Below are 19,594 nucleotides of genomic sequence, written 5' to 3'. Positions count from 1 at the left end.
GGAGGCCTGAGCCCACCTCCCATGGGCCCCTGCCCCATAGGCTGGGAGCTGTGCCATCCCTGGCTCATTGGCACCTTGTGCCCCTGAATGCCAGCCTGCCTCGGGCATGGGGATGCCCCCTGCTGATACATTTGCCATGGGAAGGAGTGACCACATTTACCAGGGAGCTGATGGCACTGGGGTGTCCATAAGGGCCAGCTGCCATGGGTAGCATGGGGGAGGCTGACTTCTGGCTGTCCAGCCCTCCCCCTTTACTCCCTTTGGCTCTCAGTTTTGGAGCTGCAGGCCCCTGAGATGAGCTTCCTGGGGAGGGGGCTGCCAAGCTGCTCTGGGAGTGCTGGGCCTGCAGGGCACACCTTGTCCCATGTTTGTGTCCCACTGACCCCTGGGTTCCTGGGCCCTGTCTAGGGAGCATCTCCTTGAGTTACTCCCAGGAGAGAAGGTGGTGGCTGCCGGCCTGCACTGGCCCAACCACACGTTTGGGGAGGGGGCTCCTGGAGATCTGGCCCTGCCTTTCTCCTTCCTCTGTGGTGGAAGCACGGTGAGGGCTGCTGACTGCCCCAGGAGCAGTGCCCTGCCCCTCCCTAAGGGGCTGCTGTCTGTGTGAGGGTGCTGGACAGGGCTGCTGAGCCCAGGGTGGGCGGCACGCACTCTCCCATCTTTTGGCCCTGGCGTCTTCCCTTCTGAGTCCTGTCCAGGCTGCGGCCTCCTTGGAGGCTTCCCGCACCCCCAGTCACCCAGCACTTGGCCACTGGAGCATTCTCTAGGCTTGTAAAGTGGAAACATTTATATACAGTATTTTGGGGAGGGATTTTTTCAAGACATTTAAGACGTATTTTTCTGTAGCTCTGATTGCACTGTGATTGGTGAATTTAATATTCTACATGATGTTTCAAGGCAAAAGAGTTTTTACATTGTTTTCTGGGCTCCTTCCGGGAGGAGGGGAGGTGGGACCGAGAATGACAAGTCCCTGCTCCCAGGAAATGGGCCCACACTTGCCGACGGTGCCTGCAGCTGCCGCCGTCTCCGCAGCGAGTTTTCCACGGTCCCTAAAGACGGGGAAGGGGGCGGGACGAGGGGGGAGGGGCTGTAGACCGACCGGCTTTGCAGCCAGTCAGCGGCGGGTGGAAGGCAAGGTGCCGCGGCACGACTTCCGGTTCCGGCGGGGAGCGGGACTCAGGTAGGTAGGTGGTGCGGCCGGCTCTGGAATCGGGGTCTTGCGGTGGTTGGGCCGCCCGGGGTCACGCGGCTGGGGTCGGGGCCGCGCGGGGGCACGGGGTAGGGATTGGGGCCGCGCGGGGCGCCGGGCGCGGGGGGGACGGAGGCGGAGCCGGGGGTCGGGATGGGGCTGGGGGCCGGGGGCGGGAGTCGGGGGATCGGGCCTCTTGGAGTTACGCGGCTGGGCTCGGGGGCGCGCGGGGCCATGGGGCCGGGGTAGAGGCGGCGCGCCGGGGGCTGGAGTCGGGGGTGGGGGTCGGGGCCCGCGTCCGGCCGGGCGCGCGTGACGGTGGCCCCTGCCTCCTGCCAGGCTCGCCACGATGCCCCTGCACAAGGTCCCGGTCGGCCTGTGGAAGCAGCTCCGGCTGCGGGAGGGCATCTACTCTCGCCTGCCCCAGCACTACCTGCGTTCCTTGGAGGAGGCGCGGACGCCCACTCCCGTGCACTACAGGCCACACGGGGTCAAAATCAAGATCAACCCCAAGAACGGGCAGCGGGAGCGCGTGGAGGACGTGCCTATTCCCGTTCACTATCCCCCGGAGTCCCAGCTGGGGCTCTGGGGCGGCGAGGGCTGGGTGCAGGGTCACAGATACGTCAACAACGACAAGGTGGGTGAGCAGGACGGGCTTGAGTGGTACTTCCTGGGCCTCGCTGCCTTGCTCCGGGCTCTGGAGGTACCTGGACAGTGAAAGGGACCCCCACCCCTCCGGGAGAGGGAGCTTACAGTCTGGTGGAGACACAGCTCCATCTGAAGAGTGTCTTCAGGAGTAAAAAGTCACAGTTCTGGGAGCCAGATCAAGTGTATAGATGAGGAGCCCTGTGTGGTGAGAAGAGATGGAGAATGAGGTTTAAGGTCACCTGTCAGCTTGACCGCCATACTTTCCCTACTTCTCGTGACATCTACAGGGCTGGCATTTGGGAAGGCCGAGAGGCTCACCTGGGAGCAGGTCTCCTGAGTCTGCCCCCTGAGCTGTGTTGCCTCTGGTGGGGAGCCTGGGGGAAGGAGGGAGCTTATGTCTTTGAGGCCTCCTAGGCTAGCGTCTCCCTTTGCCTTTGGCCCCTTGGTCCCTGGTTTGGGATGTGATGACCTGTGAACCGTGGAGTTATGGTCGTGTGTGCGGTGTGTCTGGAATAAACACCAGCAACTTGGGCAAGGTCTGGGGAGAAGCTGACCTCTGGGTGGGCACCTGGGTCCCCAGGTGGGGACTGGTTCATGCAGCTCCACATGCCCAGTCTCCCCACTCCAATGTGTGGGGAGAAGCAGCAGCGCTCACCAAGTTTCTTGCCCCCTCAGCTCTCCAAGAGGGTGAAAAAGGTGTGGAAGCCGCAGTTGTTCCAGCGTGAGCTTTACAGTGAGATCCTGGATACCAGGTTCACCGTGACCGTGACCATGCGCACCCTGGACCTCATCGACGAGGCCTACGGGTTTGACTTCTACATTCTCAAGGCAAGCAGATCTGCACCACGCTGGGGTTTCCTGTGAGATATAAACGGGACCATGTCCCTTTCTGGGCAGCCCCAGTGGGAGTCCATCACTGTGGACGGCCATCTTGCCCATGTGGCCGAGGGAGCACAGCTGCCTCCTTCTCTGCTCTTAGACCTTCCTCACTTCTGGTCTGGGTGCTGGGGCTGCCCACCTGGCCTAAAGTGCTCCACCAGGCTGGCCTGGGGGCTGCCAGCTGCTGGGGAGGAAGCTGGAGGGGCCGGCTGGTGGGGTGGGCAGGGCCCTGCCCGCAGCACCTGGCCCCATGCAGAGCCTCCTGCCAGACCCCGAAGGAGGACCTGTGCTCCAAGTTTGGGATGGACCTGAAGCGAGGGATGCTGCTGCGGCTCGCCCGACAGGACCCCCAGCTGCACCCAGATGACCCCGACAGGAGGGCGGCCATCTACGACAAGTACAAGGTCAGGGCTCCAGCCTTTACTTACTGCTCCTCGTGGGCCCCCTGGCCGGCTGCCCACCCCTGACCTCACCCGCGGGCCCGTCTCTGTCTGCCCAGGCGTTTGTCATCCCGGAGGCAGAGGCCGAGTGGGTTGGCCTGACGCTGGACGAGGCCGTGGAGAAGCAGAGGCTCCTAGAAGAGAAGGTGAGCGTGTGTGAGCACCAGCTGCCCTGCCCTCTCAGGAGTGGGCACAGCTGCCAAGCAGCAGCCCCTGGGGTGCGTTGACAGGGGCAGTGGGTGGGCTTGGGGATGCACTGCTGCCCAGCGGGAGCCGTGGGCTGTGGTCTCCACGTGGCCCACTCCCTCCCCTCCAGATCCTGACCCTCTCCTGCCCCCCCGGCTGGTTTCGTGGATGGGAAGATGGATAAGAACTGGATGCTTGGCACCATTGATTTCTGTGGCCACCTAGTATTCCCCAGGGTCTGCCCAGTACTGCACTGAGGCCTTTTGTGTCTGTCCCCTAGAGGAGTCTGGAGCGTGTGATAGCTGCCAGGACAGGGGGCCCATCGTAGCTGCTGCCCCTTCTCTCTGCCCGGAGTCTCTGCAGCCAAGGCCCCTGCGGCCCCTCTCCCACGAACAGAGCACTGTCCTCTGGGCTGGGGGCTAGCGGATGGCAAGTAGCCTTGCTTGACCCCGTGGCCAAGCCAGAGGGGCCTGGTCCTCTCATGCTCGATTCCTTTCGGTGTTTGGTCAGCAGCTGGATCCCCACCCTCCCCAGCGCGCCTCACTGTGACCTGACTTGTCTCTCTAGGACCCCGTTCCTCTGTTCAAGGTCTACGTGGAGGAGCTGATCGAGCAGCTTCAGCAGCAAGCGCTGTCTGAGCCGGCAGTGGTGCAGAAGAGAGCCAGCAGGACGTAGCCGCGCTGGGACCTGGGCCTGACAGCCAGGCTCAGCACCCCGCCCCCTTTGGCACCGTGGACAGAGCCTGGGGTGGTGGTGAGGGCCACCCGTGGTCGTGTGTGCTGGCCGTGCAGCTCCCAGGTGGGGTGGGCTTTGTGGAGGCCCCAGGAGGTCTCTTGTCCCAGGATCCCCAGAGGCCTGGGGCCCTCTCGTTGCCTCTGTCCCCCCCTCCCCGCAGTGGAGGCCCTGCCAAGGCAGGTCACCACCCTTGGGGGACAGTGTGAGTAAAGTCTGAGCTGGGCTGTGTGTGTGCTGCTTTGCTTGGAGGATCAGGCTCACCCCGTGCCTCAGAGACCCGGGACGCAGCTGAGGTGGGTGGTGGTCCCTAGGTGTGCAAGGTTTTGGTGCTCTTCTCTTCTCTGGGAGAACCCAGCATTGTGGGAGGCATCCTAGGATAGAGTAGGACTGTGTTCGCTCCTCCTCATTGCACATTGCCTGGAATGTTCTCCAGAGCAGAGGCCTGGTGCTATGTTCTGGCTCTGGGAGTGGCTGTATGGTGTCTGCACCAGCACTGCCTTTGGGGTGGCGAGCACCCCCCCCCAGCTCTGGGAGGTGCAGGGGCCCCAGAGGGTGCTGCTGGTGCCAGTGTCTTGCAGGGATGGCCTTGAGTCTGGAGCTTCTGTTAGCACCTCCCTGTCACGGTCCAAAAGGAGGCAGAAGCCACATGGCCTGCGGGGCCTGTGACACAGATGTTCCCTCTTCAGCTGACCCAGACCTGAACTTGGGTGGGGATGTGGCCCCCAGTGGGAGGCTGAACCAGGCACCTGAAGCCTTTCCTGCTCTGAGATTTGGGGGTGGCATGACCCTCTTCGCTGACCCTGCCTGGAAATCCTGAGCACTGAGACCCATTTGGGTCTCTCTGGGAGGACACAGGTGGGTTCCCCTGACCTGGTCCTGGCAGCTGACTGAGGGGCACCAGGCTCCCCTGAGGGAGCCGTGGAAGTGATGCCACCTGGGCTGTGTTTATGGGGCGGGAGGCCAGAGGGAGCGTGCAGCTGGCCAGCGAGCATGGCTGCAAGAGGGCCCTGGAGGTTCCCTGGCTCTCAAGGAGGTCATCCAGGATGGGGGGCTGCCTTGGGGTCAGAGCCCTGGGGGGAGTGCCCCAGAGGTCACCAGTCCCAGTCTCCTCCGGGGACACCTTGAGACCCCATGTGTCCTCATCCCTATTCTGTGACCATTTTAATTTTTTAAGAATTTTACCAAAAGCTGATGATGCCCAGCTCACGCCTGGCCCGGCTCTGTGGGCTGGCAACGCCCAGCCCAGTTGTCTGAACCACACAGACTGCTGGTGCTCTGGGTGGGCCAGTCTCCCCAGCTTCCACCTCCTGGTTCCCTCCCACGTTCAGGATCCCCTTTCTGCGCCCCGCCCCCCCCAAGTCTGTTGCCTGGGTACCCCTGCGATGCGCACCCAGAACATCCCCAGTTCACTGATATTGACTCAGGTACCCCTTCCTTGCCTGCTCCTTCCTGCCCCAACTAAGGCCACAGGCCGAGGGGGTGCCTGTGCCATTCCTGGAGCCTCGAGGGACCTGAGGGACCTGGCACTGGTATAGGGATTGTGGCCTGAGCGGGGTGGGGGCTGGGCCAGGTGTGAGCAGTCCGGGGGAGGGAGAGGTGGATGGAGGGTGGAATTGGCCTCCCTGTCAGCACTGGTGGGCCCAGGCTGGCTTCTGCTGGCTCCTGGGAGGAGCTTGGCATGCCCTTAGCAGGTCACTTGCCCCCCGCATAGCCTGAGGCTGGACTGATTTGGGGGTCTCAGTGTGGTCCTGGCCCCAGAACTAAAACATGAGCCTTTTTCTGGTGGTGCAGCATCAGTTTCCTCAAATTCTCACAAAAATCCTTGCCTCAGGAAAGGTTCAGAAGCCCTCACTGAGTGACAGACTCACTCCCCAGCCCCAAGAAAACAATAACCCAGACCTTCCGGTTTCCTCTGGGAGGTGGGAGTGGGGAGAGGACACAAGGGCTGCACTCACCCACAAGCACGGATCCAGGAGCTGAGCTGCCCATCAGCTACACGTCCCTGCCTTCCACGTGTTCCCCCCCCCCCACACCGCCCCCGGCCCTGGTCAGGCGGAGGCCCCTGAGCTGCCTTCATTTTTGTCTCCCGTCAACCACATCTCTGCACAGTCTCAACCACAGTCTCCTTGTTACTCTGTCAGAGCTCCGGTTCTGCCCTGGCTGAGGCCCTGCAGCCCATCAGGACCCTGGGTTGGTGCAGGGCAGGGGGTTGTGCTGATCAAGGTCGAACCTGTGGAATCCTGAGCTGCCCTGCACTGACCCGTGGCTGCAAACAGGCCATGCCCCTGTCTCTGCACCAGCTGGGTCAACCCTCCTGTGTGTTTCTATGACAACAGAGCTCAACCAGTCGGCTTCCATGCTGGGCTGCGGACAGGAGGGTGAAGCGTCACTATGGCTATGGACTGGGGAGGGGCCCTCGGGACCAGCACTGGAGGCCCTGACAGTAGCATGGCCATCAACACCCCGATGTCTCAAGGCCCTGTTGTGTCCACTGCCTGATTCCACTGTCCCTGTGTCCCAGGGCAGGCAAAAGGACCAACCCTACCTAGAGAGGGGACAACCTAGGCTGAGAGGGGCAGGGCTCAGTCCAGGGCTCTGTGCCTGACCCCTCACCATCAGGGTCTGCAGGGTGGCAGGTGTGCAGAGGGTAACCTGGGCCCTTTCAGGGTGCTGGGAGCACAAGGGAGCCGCTGTGGGGCCCATCCACACGCACTGGGACCCTCCTCAACCTTCACCATCCATTGCTGCCCCCTTGAGCCCCTCTCCTCCCACCGCCACTGGCTGCCCCCTAGCTGGAGCCCTGGGTCAGGAGAACTTGCCCAGCAGCACCAGCCCTGTGCAGATTGGCACCCTGTGCCATAGAATGCCAGAGCCCTCCCCAGCTCACCCTGAGCCCCAGAATGAGGCTCCAGGCCCTGGCCCCTTTACCACCCACAGGTGACCCAGCCCACTTTGCCCTTGGATGAGATCTGTCTGCGCATGGCATCCAGCACAGCAGGGGATGCCCCGAGGCTGGGGGTGGAAGCCCCATGACTGGGCAGCTTGGGGTGTGGCCAGGCCAGTGTGAAGAGTTCAGGACAAGTCCAGGGTGCAGGCCGAGCAGCTTCTGTGCCCTGTGGCTCTGGGCCCAGCCCAGCCTGCCCTGTGCCTGTTCCCTCAGATGTGTGACCACTCTGGACTCCTGTTCCATGCTCCCCCTTACTCCTGGGTCCCTCTGGCTTTGGCAGTGGCCTCGGCAAGGGCCTGCCTCAGCCTTGGCTTCTTCTTGGGGGCTTGAGGCCCACACCTGCTTCTCCAAGCCCTGCAGCTGTTCCTCCATCTTCTGCTCAGCAGGTGGGGCTGGGCCTCCTAGGGCTCTCAGGTGCCCTACGTGGGGGCCTTGACCAGGAGGTGCTGACCCTGGGGACTTTTTGAAAGGCCAGGGGTTGTCATGGAGATGGGGTGGGGGTGGCTCTGGGCTGCTCTCTGTCCTGCAACACCCAGGATGGCCAGTTCTTGGAGTGATGCTGCATTGTGCCCTTGCTGAATAGCTGTGGCCTTGAGACATCAGGGAAGGCCTCACTGAGGCCAGCAGACCCTGGGGCAGGCCACAGGAAGAGCAGGTGCAAAGACACAGGGTTGGAAAGTGTCCCAGGGTCCTACTGGGTGGAGACACAAGGTCTGTGGGGCAGGAGGGCCATGCTGGGGCTGTGTGTGTCTGTGTGTCCAAAGGACTAAGGAGAGGGCTGCAGAGGGGTTGGCAGGCAGAGGTGAGGCCCATAGGCCGTTTGGGGTCTGAGGTGGAGGAGAGCTTGGATCTGCCTCCTGGGGGTGGGGAGTTCCTCCTGCTCCTCCTCCTGCTGCCCTCACGCATTATTTTCTCACCAGACTGGGCCTGGCCTTCAGCTCCTGGGACAAGCCTGACCTGAAGTCTTCCTCTCAGTAGGGGCTGCAAGGACACTGTTCCTGCCACTGCCAGAGCATCAGGAAGGGCATGGAGTGGCCTAGCACATGTCCCAAGAGAGGGACAGGGACCCCTAACACTGGACATGCATGAAACACACACACAAAAAAACACCCAACAGCTGGTGCAGGAGCAGCAACCATCCAGCCACGTCTGACCCGACCCTCCAAGGGGACCCTGGTGTGGGCCCACCAGCGGTGCCGCCTGCTCCCTCCGCAGTCAGGAGTGGCTCGGGGGTGGCGGTGTCTAAAGGGGCTGGTTGCCATGGCTACCATAGGGTTCCGAGGCCGTCATCTGGTCCCTGCCTCAGCCAATCGGCGGTGGGAGCCCGAGCTGCAGCCTAGAGTCACGCTTCTTCCTTGCAGCCACACAGTGGCCAAGAGCAGGGACCCGCTTCCTGGAGTGGCTCAGAGTGCTCGGACGGACAGCCAGGCCCAGCATGGCGGAGCGCGGGCCGGTGGGGCGGGAGCAGGCACACGGAGCCAGGCAGGTGAGGTAAGCTGGGTGGGTGCACGGATAGACAGACGGGCAGACAGGCAGACAGGTGGACGCGCTCCCTGCTGCCCATTGTTCTTGTGGCTGAGCCCACAGCCCTCAGCCCACCCCACCCTCTGCACCTTCACCCCGGGACCCTCTCCCCATATACCCCAAGGAAGGGTCATGGGAAGAGAGACAAAGGAAACGGCGCAAGGCAGGATGAATCCCAGTGCACCGAGGTCCGAAAATCGCTCTCGTGGGTCTTTCTCGGCAGATTTCACGTAGAGGCGGCATCAAAGACCCCCAACTGGCCGAGGCCCTGGGCGTAACAGCTGCCCGGCCACTGCTCCCAGGGCTAGGCAACAGGCATGTCAAGGCAGTGCGGTTTCAGAAGCATTTTTTCGAGAAGAAAAAAAAAGGCGGAAAAAAAGGAAAAAATGTCCACCTATAACAGGGAGTGGTCAGCCCAAGATGGATCAGAAGCGCCAAATCCCATTACTCGGGACTTCAGAGGACAGGCCCCGAAAAGGCAGCTGCGATTAAGAGCTTGTAAATGGAGTGTCCTTTGGAGATCAAAGAGGGATGCGCTCGTGTGTGTGTGCGCGTGTGTGCGCGTGTGCATGCGTGTGTGCAGGAACGCGCGTTGAGGGGCGCTGGCCGTGGGGCTGTGCGCCATGGCATGGTGGAGCCCGGAGTGTCACCTGCCGGCCATGGCTGCACTCCATGTTGCAGTGTCCTTGCTGCTGTGTGTGACGTGTGGATGCCCCTGGGGGGGTGGGCCCGTGCAGGCGAGGGCTGGTGCCCACCACCCACACCTGGCCTTGGGCAGCGGGCCCTCTGGAAGGAGGTCCTGCCTGGGCCTTGGCCCCCAACCTGGGCCTCCATCTTCTTTTCCTGGAGTCTGGTCTCGTCCCCACGTTGGGCCCAGACGGGCCTGGCAGGAGCCGAGCGCTCAGGCCCGCCATGGCCGAGCCGGATGTGAAGATGGGCGGAGGCTGCCTGTAATCACCCCAACCGTCCTGCTGCCCGCAGAGGCTGAGGGCTCCCAGATGGCCTGGCGAGTGTGTCTCGGAGGTTCAAAGCCTCCGTCAGTGCGATTGTTAGGTTATTAGGTAAACTCTGAGAAGCAAATCTTTTAATCCACTGTGGCTAATCCAGTGCACTTTTGTTTGCCATGACAGATTCTGCAGCAACAAAGGGGCCAGAGGGACCCGGCATACATAATCACATACTTACAACTGGGCCGTGGCAGCCGCAGGGCTCCTAGGCAGCCGAGAGAGACATCGAGGGATGGCAAAGTGGAGGGCGGGTGGCGGAGGCAGACCTGGAGGGGTGGGCTGGGGACGGGGGCAGCTGGCCCACCTGGGGCAGCACTTCCCTGCCTCCCGTCGCCAAGGCCCCTAGCTATCAGCTCGAGGGGTGGCCCTGGTCCCCAGGACTATGGGGACTTGGCCGGATCGGGGGCTGGGGGTGGAATGAGGTGTGTCAGGTGGAAGGAGAAACAATAACCCTCAGATGGGTGTGAGCGCTCACGGCACTGGGAGAGGCCTTCGGGGATGGGGCAGCCAGGACAGGGACAGAGAGGACAGAGGGGGAGTCTGCCCAGCGTGAGGGTCAGTGCAGCAGGAGGGCAGGCGGCCCCAAGACCAGAAGAGGAGTAGCCTGAGGCTGACTGGGAAGGTGGGACTTTACCTGCTGCTTCCAGAAGTTGGGCCGAGGTCCCCAGGAACCTGGCCCTTCCATGTGGACACCAGTGCTCCTGGGGAAATAGCACTGGGGGTGGGCGAGGTCAGGAGGCCCAGTCCTCTGTTTGCAACATGTCTGAGACCACAGCCAGCGTGGGCTCCATCCCGTGGCCTGGGCCCATTCATGGAGGGTCACACACAGACCTCTGAGGCCAGCAGGATCATGTTGGGACTCTCACTTTGCTATTGAGGATACTTTGGCTCGAGGAGGTGCCCAGAGTCTCTGGCCAGCCCAAGACACAGGCAGACACTTAAGTGTCCAGGGAGGCAGGAGCTGGGCGGGTGACACTGAGGCCCCCAAGTCGGGGAGGTGCTGGGCTGCGGGTGGGTGGGTTGCTCACCCCTCCTCTTTCCCAAGCCCCTGTGGCTGGTGGGAGCCATCTTGGCCATCGAACCCTCAATGCCCATCCTCTATCCCTGAGCCCAATAGACACACCCTTGCAGTCAGAATCCTCCAGAGAAGCAGTGCAGAAAGGTGTCTCTGCTGTGCCCCTCGGCCTGGACTGACAGGACCCCCTCAGGACACAGGGTGAGACCTGAGTTGGGGGTGTGTGGAGGGCACCCTGGTGTGGAGTGTGCTGGCTTTGGGGCTTCGCCCTTGACTCCTGGGGGCCGGCAGGGATGAGGGGAGCTGTGTCAGGTCTGCTGGGTGAGTGGTCTGTACAGGGACCCTGAGACGAGCATGCCACCAGCTTGCGGGGCCTGGGACTCCGGGCTCTGAGTGAGCGGGAGCAAGCAGGTGACCACCGCGTCCGTTTGTGAGCATACTGCCCACGCCGGCAATGGCAGAGTGCTCAGCTCTCCATCTCTGTGGGTGGAACCTCCTGGCCTGTAAGAGGCCAGGGCAGGATGAGGTGCCTCTTAGGAGCAGGGGCCACCGGGACTGGATGACAGAGAGCAGCAGGGTCAGAAAGTGTCTTGCACCACTGAGGTGACCTTGGAGCCAGTTTGTCTGAAGCAAAGCCCTGCTCCTGTCCCCCAACCTCCCTAGCTTGGCACTGGGACTGGGGTTGCTCCTGGGCATCTGTCTGCGGCAGCTTTGGCTGCAGGCTGGCAAGAGAACTCCAGGCAACAAGAGGGATGCAAAATGGCAGCCTGGAGGATACACCTGCCCCCAGGTGGGAAGGGTGAGAGGAGCCAGACACAGGTGGAAAGAGGTGGGGGACCTGCCTGAGGCAGAGTCGGGGCCCAGGGAGGCCCCAGCCCAGGGTGGCCATGGAGCTGGCCGGCCCAGGAAGCTCAAGGTGGCACCTTCTTGCTGGTCCCAAGGCCGACTCGGGGAGACCGCAGCAGTCACATCCTGCCTGACACTGCCCCATGGGTCAGCTCTGTCCCATACCCCAGGATCCTCACCTGAGGCTGGCCTCACTCTGATGGATTAATTTATACTGACCGTTGATGGGACGATGGCCTGCTGCAGAGCTTCCTAGTTTTCCTAAGATCTCAGCAGTAGCGTTGTTGTAGACCTTCTTCCTGATGTGTGAAGAGACTGGAGCCCGCCTTAATCGCCCTCCAGCAACGACCGGTATTAATGCTCTGGGGTAGTTCCTGCCTTTATAGGCACATTCTCTGCGTCCACCCAAGTGGGTACCGTGTGTGTGGGATCCAAGCCTTTACACTTGGTGGTGTCTCTCACGCCCTTGGTGTGATGTCTCCACATCCTTTGTTGAACTTGTGATGGAGGAACACCTGGCCTTCCTCGCTGAGCTCAGAACTGATGGAAAAAGGACACTCCTCAGGACAAAACATGGAGCCCAGGGGTCTAGGTTCATGGCCAGCAAGGTGGCTGGCCGCTGTGGCTGGGGCCATCTCTCAAAAGGGAAGTTCACTTGCACCCGTCAGAACTGATGAGCCAAGGCCTCCTCCCTCTCCAGGTCCTCACCTGCCTGCCCATTGCGCACTCCCACTGTGCACACCTGGGGCCAGGCAGAAGAGCTGAAAATGCAGAGCCCAGAAGGGACTCAGCCTGAAGCTTGCGACTCCCTCCAGAAGCCTGACTCAGAACAGCCCCTCCTTGCCCTCCCCTCCTGGGAGTCAGGAGTGGTGCGGATCTGACATGTAGTAGCCTGTCTGTGGGGCTCATCCCCCACACATGGCGCCATGCTGGACGCCCCTCAACATAGCACCTTGGTGCATCTTGGATGATTCCCAAGGATTAATTCTTGTAAGTGGTCCCCCCCAGCCAAGTGGACAAACATCTGTAAGGCTTCAGAGCTCACTCAATTTCAAATATTCCTTTTATGTCTCATTTGAAGAAAATGATTTATTTTCTGCTCTTAAGTTTTTTATTTCATTCCTGGAAAGCCTGAACAAATGTCATCTATAGTTTATCACATCAAAGCCTCCTGTGGCAGACTCCTGCCCCCAGGGAGGGGTGCCTTTTAAAGGACTTCTGTAGGAAAAGAGGGCTCCATCATGGACTTCCCTGTTCCCAAGTGAGGCTCCCACGGCTCTGTGTCTGCTCTCAGCTCTGGGTGGCTGACGCAGTCCCTCTGCCAGGTCACCCTTGCTCCAGTGCAGGCCCCCAGGGCTGCCCTCCCTGCCTCCCTCTCTTCAGAGCCTCCCCAAGCTCCCTCCTCTGGGCTCCTCCCACCACCACCCTGCTCCAGCCTCCCCTGAGTGTCCATAGCCACAACCCTGAAGCAGGGCTACAGCATTTCCTCCAGGCTTTCTGACTCCCTTCCTGTCCCCACAGGGCGAGGGCCCCGAGGAGCCAGAGGCGCGAGGGCCCTGTTCTCGTCCCAGGGCCTGGGGACATCTGCCACCATGGGCCAGGAGGAGGATGGATGTGGACACGACCCTGGGAGCCTGGCCTGGCCACAGCAGCAGCTCTGCAGAACCAAGGCAAGCACTGGGGGCCCGTGTCTGGGGGTGGAAAGACAGCCTGAGGACCAGTGTCCTGGAGGTCCTGATGTCTGTTCGGCCCACCGAGGACTCCTGCACCCCACAGAGACTCTGTTGTGCCATTATGGCCACCTACTCTGTCTCTAAGGCTCTGTGGCTGAACAGGGTCGCGGGGAGGCTGCAAAGGCATCTCCTGTACCCAGCACTGGGAGGCCTGGGGCCATCCCAGCTGGATGTGGGTGAGAGTGACACCTGCCACCAGGACTCTAGTGGGTTCAGCAGTGCAGTTCCTCTGATGTGCTGTCCCCACCCATAGCCCCTGCTCCTGCCCAGCCTGCCCTGGGTGGTGGCCTGGGCCATTGGCAGGCTGGGGATTCTTCCCTGGTGGCCCTCGTCCCTCATTGCTCCCCTTTCCTATGAAACCCTGGGCGTCAGGGGCTGTGCTGAGCCCTGGGAAGCTGGATGCTGGGGGTTGGGATGCCTCTGTGCCACTCACCCCAGGCAGGGGCCAGCAGTGGGCAGCTGGGTAGGAGGTTGGCTGGTAGATAGAGTGCCCCAAGCCTGGACTTCTCCCCTTGCCTGGGAGCTATGAGGGATGAGGATGGGCAGCAAGGGTGAACCAGGAGAAGATGTGATGGCATTAGAGGTGACCTGGGGAGTTGGGGGGGCAGCATAATTGAAGCATGAAGATGGGCAAGTGACCAAATGCACCCAGGGAAGAGCCCTGAAGGCTGCGAGAGCTCCAGAGAGCAGGCCAGGTGAGGGCCGCTGAGGATAGTGTGGGATGGATGAGGGGCTGGGGAGCCCTGGGCCGGGAGGAGGTGAGCAGGTCCCTGTGTGGCCTGAGCTTCAACTTCCTTGTGTTAGAATGGGGGTACAGCCATGCCCTGGAGCTTGTCAGGAGCATTTTTCTAGGTGCCAGGTCTGATATGGCACTGCTGGAGGACAAAGTCCTGGGTGATCATGGGAGTGGCAGAAGCAATTCCTTAGGGACAGTAATCAATTCCTGGTGCCCACATCCTTTTCCTCTGGGAAGGGCTGGTGGTGGGTGGGCAACATGGGAGCTAGCCAGCTGGGCTTGCAGATCAGGCAAGGGCTGCCATGGAAACAGCGAGGGGAAGAAGGGTAGTGGGTGCAGGGATCAGGACACCCAGAAGCACTTGCTCTCAGGCTGGCCTGGGCCAGTGGGACCCACGGGGCAGTGATGGGAAGTGGAGCCCTTGCCAGGACGCTGGATGGTGCCTGGGAGAAATAGAGGCAGGCTGGACCAGTTGGGGTGGGGCCTCAGCCAGTCCCGCCCACAGCTCTTTGGAGGTTGGGGCCCCTGCCCAAATGACATCCAACATTTATTGGATGCCTACTGTGTGCCCTGGTCTTGGCTGGGTCCTGATGGGCTGGGGACTCAGGGAGGGCAGAGCCCAAGCCCACCTTCTCAGGGTCCTGGCTGCCTGGGGGGCAGCAGGCACGGAGCAGGGGGACAAAGAGGCTGGATGTTACCAGGGGCTTAGTTCCTGGTCAGCCTGGCTGTGCTCTCCAACCGCCCAACTCCTGGACACCTGCTTTCTTCTGTGCCGTGGGCAGTTGGTGGCCGTCCTCCTGCGAGGGTCTTCCCGTTCAGGGAGCTCCGAGGCCGTGGCAGGCATGCTGGGCGCGGGCCGGGCCTGTGGGTGCCGACCTGGGGAGCCCTGGGCCGGCGGACACCGTGTGGGCGGCAGAAAAGGGCTGCAACCTGGCGTGCGCCCGCGGTGCACCTGGGGGCCGTCCGTCTGCTCGGTGCTCGGGCCACCCTACCGGACCACACAGCCCCAGGGGCCCAGCGCAGTTTCCGGCGCCCCCTCCCGGGTCACCCTTGACGGCGTCCTGGCACCGTCCACACCAAGACCTCTCCCCAACAGACACATTTGATCACGCCCACTCGCTCGGGCTCTGCGTCACGCCTCGGGTTCGCCTCGGGTCCGCCTAGCGCTTTTGGCCCCGCCTCCACGCTCAGGGTCCACGCCTACATCAGGCCCCGCCTCCATGCTCGAGGCTCCGCCCCCACGCTCGAGGCCTCACCCGCTACGCTCTTCGCCCTTCCCTGCGCTCCGGTTCCGTCTAGCGCTCTCGGCCGGACTGCCACTCTCTTGGTCCCGCCTCCATGCTCCGGCCCCGCCTCCACGCTAGAGGCTCCGCCCACCACAGGTCTTCGCCCTGTCACCCCTCTCGGGGTTCGCCTGGTGTTCCTGGCCCCGCCCCACCCTCCTGGCCCCGCCCCCACGCTCTTGGCACGCCCCCGCGCTCCAAGCCCCGCCTCACGCTCCGGGCCCCGCCCCCGCACTTCCGGACGGCGCCGGCGGGGGCGCTCCGGCCTGGGCTTCGGCGCTGTGAGCTTCGGCTCCCGGCTCGGGGAAGCGATCGCGGCCGCTGCCGCTGCCGCTGCCGCCGCCGCCGCCGCCGCCGCCGCCGCCGCCGGACCGGCCGGAGTCGGGCCGGAGCCGCGTCCCCGCGGAGCAGGCCGGTGGGAGTGGGCGGCCGGCCTCGGCGGCGCCCCCGCGGCCTGCCCCGCGCCCGCCTCCGGGCCGCCGCGCCGCCGCTGCGATGGGGGCCGCCCGGGGCCGCGCCCCCGCCCGGTCCCGCCCGCCGCGTCGCCGCTGAGCGCATGGGCCGCACCGCGCCGCGCCGCTCTGGGAGCCGGTCCCGGGGCCCCGCCGCCGCCGCCGCCGCAGCCGCCGCCGCTCGGGTGAGTAGTGCGGCCGGGTGCGCATTCCTGAGGGGCGCGGGCCTGTGCGGCGCCCATTGTAGGCCGCGTAGGCCGGGCCAGGCGCGGGACCCGGAAGAGGGGCTTGGAGGGTGTGCGGGCTCCGAGGCTGTGCGGGCTTGGAGCGTGTGAGGAAGGTGTGTGGGTCCACTCTTGGGAGGTCGGGTGTGTCTAGGAAGGGATGCCAGCAGGTGATGCAGAAGGCAAGGTCTGTTGACTCTGGAGCCTATGGATGGGGAAGAGTGAGATTTGGTTCAGAAGGGGCAGCCACTTGCTGTAGGTGAGCTGAAGGGGGTGAGGAATACTCAGGATTCTGAGAAGGAATAGGGGGTCCTCCTGGAAGAGACCGGGGTGTGCAGCTGATGTGTTTGATTGGATGGTGCCGGGTGCAGTGCTGTGGTCTGTGGGCCTGGGGCATGTTCGGCCAGAGTGGGTGGGGTGCAGAGGGATCCTGGAGATAAGCAGGACAGTGGAGTGTCCCTTCCCCTCCCCCAGCAAAAAGTAGAAATGAGTGAGTATGAAACCCAAGGAGGGCACTCTCTGAGGCAGAGGTGCCTGAGTCTGGGTCTCTGCTGTGGTTTGGCTTGCTTGAGGGGCTTTACTCTTTCAGGTTGATGCCTCGCCCCCAAAACTCTCTCTTGGGTGTGTATCTTAGAATCTACCTCTGGCCTACATTTTGGAGTTCAGTCGCTCATGAAACCAGAGCTGTATAGTCAGGACAGTGAAACTTATAGCTCAGCCTCGAGGACAGAAGAGAAAAATACATTAGTCCTCTGGGGATTTTTCTCAGCCCATCTCTAAGATAATTAATAAAAAGTTATTGAGCATCTCAGCCCCTCCTTTTTGCTTGTACTTACGTTCTCTGCTGCTTCAGGAAGAATCTCAGATGTACTTGGACCAGGCCCTGTTTTGGAGAACATACACAGTCTAAACCTGACCTCCCAAGATAGCAGTATCTGGGTTTCAGTTTTAGGAACTTCTATTCAGGGACAAGGATGGGAAAGCATGCAAAATACAATGTTTCTGTTTGATTTTTCAGCAGGTATTGATGTTTCTTGGATTTCTAGTTTCAGAAAAGCTAAGTGGATTTTTTGGGTTACATTAGTCATTGAGGATTTAGGTGGTGGGGGAACAGATTACATGTAAAACAGTAGTCCCAACCCTTCAAGACTTTAATTAATGGACAATTGGGAATGTGTCAGAATCACGCTCTATTGTTTCCACACTCCACATAAATCAAAAATTCAAAAGTTCTATTTGAGTAAAATAAATAAATATACACACACCTATAGCATTGAGCTGGCTGCCATGGTACCCAGGGGGTGCGCCTAGGCAGTGACTGAAGGCGATTTTAAATGAGGTATCAGAGTTGTGGATTCCTTTTATGGAATCCCTTTGTTGATGGTGGTTACCAGGCTGTTGGCCAGATTCCGTGTTTGTGGGCGTTTGACTCTAACCTGAATTAATATAACTGCTTTATCTGTGGTATGTATGTGTGTGCACACTGAATGCTTGCTGTACTTCTCCGTGGGAACCCAGATATTTTGGTAATTGGAGCACGTTTCAATTACAGCAGTAATTTGGAGAGATGTTCGTGTGCTTCCAGGGACACCAAAGGTCTTCTGTCATTTGACAGCCAAAAATAGATGTGAAGTTTAAGACATGTTTCTTCTGGGCTATGAAAAAATAGTTTAAATGATTAGGGGGACGTGTTCACACACAAATGAAAAGTTAGTCTACCAAGACAGCACACTTTTATAATAAAGGGCTAGATCTTGAATTTGCTGCTATTTCAGCACCTGTGAAGAGCTGACATTTGGCGTCTATGACAAGTGTTGTTTTCCTTAATGTTAATGAATTAGGTGTTTATTGGTGCCCATTAGTTGCAAGACCTTGTGTTAGATGCTGTGGGCCCTGCAGAAAATGTTTAAATCAGCCTGCTACAAATCATTTACATGGAAGAGATAAGCACTTGAAGAGATAAGTGACAGTGACTTGTCATTAGCCTCCTGTTAGAACGCAGTGACTTGGTTTTTTCTCAAGGCTAGTGAACTAGAGTATCTCCATCCGTAAGGCTCAGAGCACCAGGTGTGGGTCCTCTTTCCTGAGATGGTGTCCCCGATAGGAGGACACTAGACATCCATGAGCTGGTGTCCCCGATAGGAGGACACTAGACATCCATGAGCTGGTGTGGAGACATCAAAGGTGCTCATTCCGTGTTGATGGGACTCAGAAAAAGGGACTTTGCAGTTGAAGTGGTCCATGAGCAGCAGGGTGTCACAGCCCGTGGGCCTTGACGAAGGAGCAGGCTGTTCCTGCCAAGGCTGAGATTGCATGCAGCCTACCCGGTAGTTTTCATACAAAGTCATTAGCTGTAGAACAATAATTGTGACCCATCCTCCATCTCTAGATGCTTCTAACTCTCGGCAGCTGCTGGCAGGTGAAGTGTGTGCAGTGTGAGAATGCAGGTACCGGGGCAGATTACATGCAGGCCAGGGCCTGGAGTGTGGAGAGGTGGCCGGGGAGATCCACACCTTGTGTTTGTACCAGGTTTTAGGATTTCACTCTGCTCCCTCTGGCTTGTTCAGTGCTTTAGGCATTTGGACCTGTCATGCTTCTCTCCAGTCTCCTTCTAGGCAGACCACTTACATCCAACAGGCCAGGTGGGTAGGTGTAGCCTGAGCTCGTGGGCTCAGTGACAGGGAGGACCAAAGACCATGGCAGAGTCCCGGTCCAGGACAGTCCTCCCTCATACAAGACAGGCATCTGGAAGCAGAAACAAAACCCATAGTTCCCTGACCTCTAAGAGGGTGGGTAATTTGGTTTTCATTTTATGGAGTTGAATCATGTGAGCTGTATGCTTCCTTAGCTAATTGTGTTTGGATTTTGTTTGTTCTATACCTTCTCTGCTCCTCAGAGTACTCAATTGCCATTTGCTATCAAAAGGACACTTTCCTTTTAAGCAGGGTTTTAAAGTCGAGAGCAGCTTTCTGATGAAGCGTTTTTAAGACTGTCCACGGGAATCCCCTGGCGGTCCAGTGGTTAGTACTCCATGCTTTCACTGCTGAGGGCCCGGGTTCAATCCCTGGTCAGGAAACTAAGATCCCGCAAAAAAAAAAAAAAAAAAGACTGTCCACATCATTGGCGGCGTGAGAGGGCCCCTGTGCCTGTGCATGTGAGTGATGTCCTTTGGTCACTCACTTGAAGATGCTGAAAACAACCCACGGTTAACTGCTCTTTTGGGCGTGTTGAGACTTAGAGGAACAAGTTGCTGTGTGTTCGCATATGTTGTGAGGCACAGTAAGTGTGAAGTAATGGGGCAGCAGGAAGCACAGTGGCTGTGGGCCTGGAGAGTGTGGAGTGGGGAGCAGACTGCCTTCCTTCTGGTGAGTGATGTGCCATATCTGAGTATCACAGTGACCCTGTTCTACTCAGATACACATCCTCGTCTTTCATGTGAGGTTTATACAGCTGGGAGGACCAGAAGCACCTCTCTTTCCTCCAGTCCTTCTGCCTTCCTGGAGCCTGAGGAGAGGGACTGGCCATGCAGCTCTGTAGCTGCGATGGGCTGCTAGTCTCTCTTTGTTCTCACAGAATGACACTTGAGGGTAGTGGCGCTCTCTGTGTTCTGGACATTCATTTCTTAGTGCCAGAGGCATTCCTGTAGTTGGAAAAGTTTCCAGAAATTGTTCTAATATAGTACAAACCTTTTTTGTGACAAAAGATTGAAAATTTAAACTGAATTTCTGGCTTTGAGTTCGAGCGGGAGGG

General features: G+C 60.1%; 2 protein-coding genes across 6 annotated transcripts in view; both read left to right on the top strand.

The window, feature by feature from the left end:
• Positions 1-1,135: 1,135 nt before the first annotated feature.
• MRPL28 (mitochondrial ribosomal protein L28) lies at positions 1,136-4,305 on the top strand. Of its 4 annotated transcripts, none has more exons than XM_061208540.1 (6): positions 1,136-1,180; positions 1,529-1,826; positions 2,513-2,665; positions 2,986-3,120; positions 3,216-3,302; positions 3,910-4,305. In XM_061208540.1, exons 2-6 carry the CDS (start codon positions 1,539-1,541, stop codon positions 4,015-4,017), a joined length of 771 nt encoding a protein of 256 aa, XP_061064523.1. In that variant the 5' UTR covers positions 1,136-1,180; positions 1,529-1,538; the 3' UTR covers positions 4,018-4,305. The 4 variants fall into 4 exon arrangements, with proteins under 4 accessions (XP_061064523.1, XP_061064524.1, XP_061064525.1 ...); XM_061208541.1 differs by having other exon boundaries at positions 1,162-1,184; XM_061208542.1 differs by lacking the exon at positions 1,136-1,180 and adding an exon at positions 1,197-1,278 and having other exon boundaries at positions 3,931-4,305.
• Positions 4,306-15,729: 11,424 nt separating this feature from the next.
• The window catches only part of AXIN1 (axin 1), a 57,990-nt gene continuing 54,125 nt past the window's right edge, over positions 15,730-19,594 (top strand). For both annotated transcript variants that reach the window (XM_061208048.1, XM_061208047.1), the window contains exon 1: positions 15,730-15,805. The gene's annotated coding sequence lies outside the window, so the exon portion shown is untranslated. The remainder of the gene's footprint in view (positions 15,806-19,594) is intronic.

The sequence above is a fragment of the Eubalaena glacialis genome, chromosome 13 (genome assembly GCF_028564815.1).
Source record: "Eubalaena glacialis isolate mEubGla1 chromosome 13, mEubGla1.1.hap2.+ XY, whole genome shotgun sequence".
Lineage (NCBI taxonomy): Eukaryota > Metazoa > Chordata > Mammalia > Artiodactyla > Balaenidae > Eubalaena > Eubalaena glacialis.
Note: the sequence above shows the minus strand (reverse complement) of the source record. Positions and strands in the feature narration are given on the sequence as shown.

Excerpts from the sequence above, each read along its gene's own strand:
- MRPL28 (XM_061208540.1), top strand. The coding sequence starts at position 1,539 with ATGCCCCTGCACAAGGTCCCGGTCGGCCTGTGGAAGCAGCTCCGGCTG. Across the intron at positions 2,666-2,985 it reads TTGACTTCTACATTCTCAAG|ACCCCGAAGGAGGACCTGTG; the intron begins GCAAGCAGATCT and ends GCCTCCTGCCAG. Across the intron at positions 3,303-3,909 it reads AGAGGCTCCTAGAAGAGAAG|GACCCCGTTCCTCTGTTCAA; the intron begins GTGAGCGTGTGT and ends TTGTCTCTCTAG.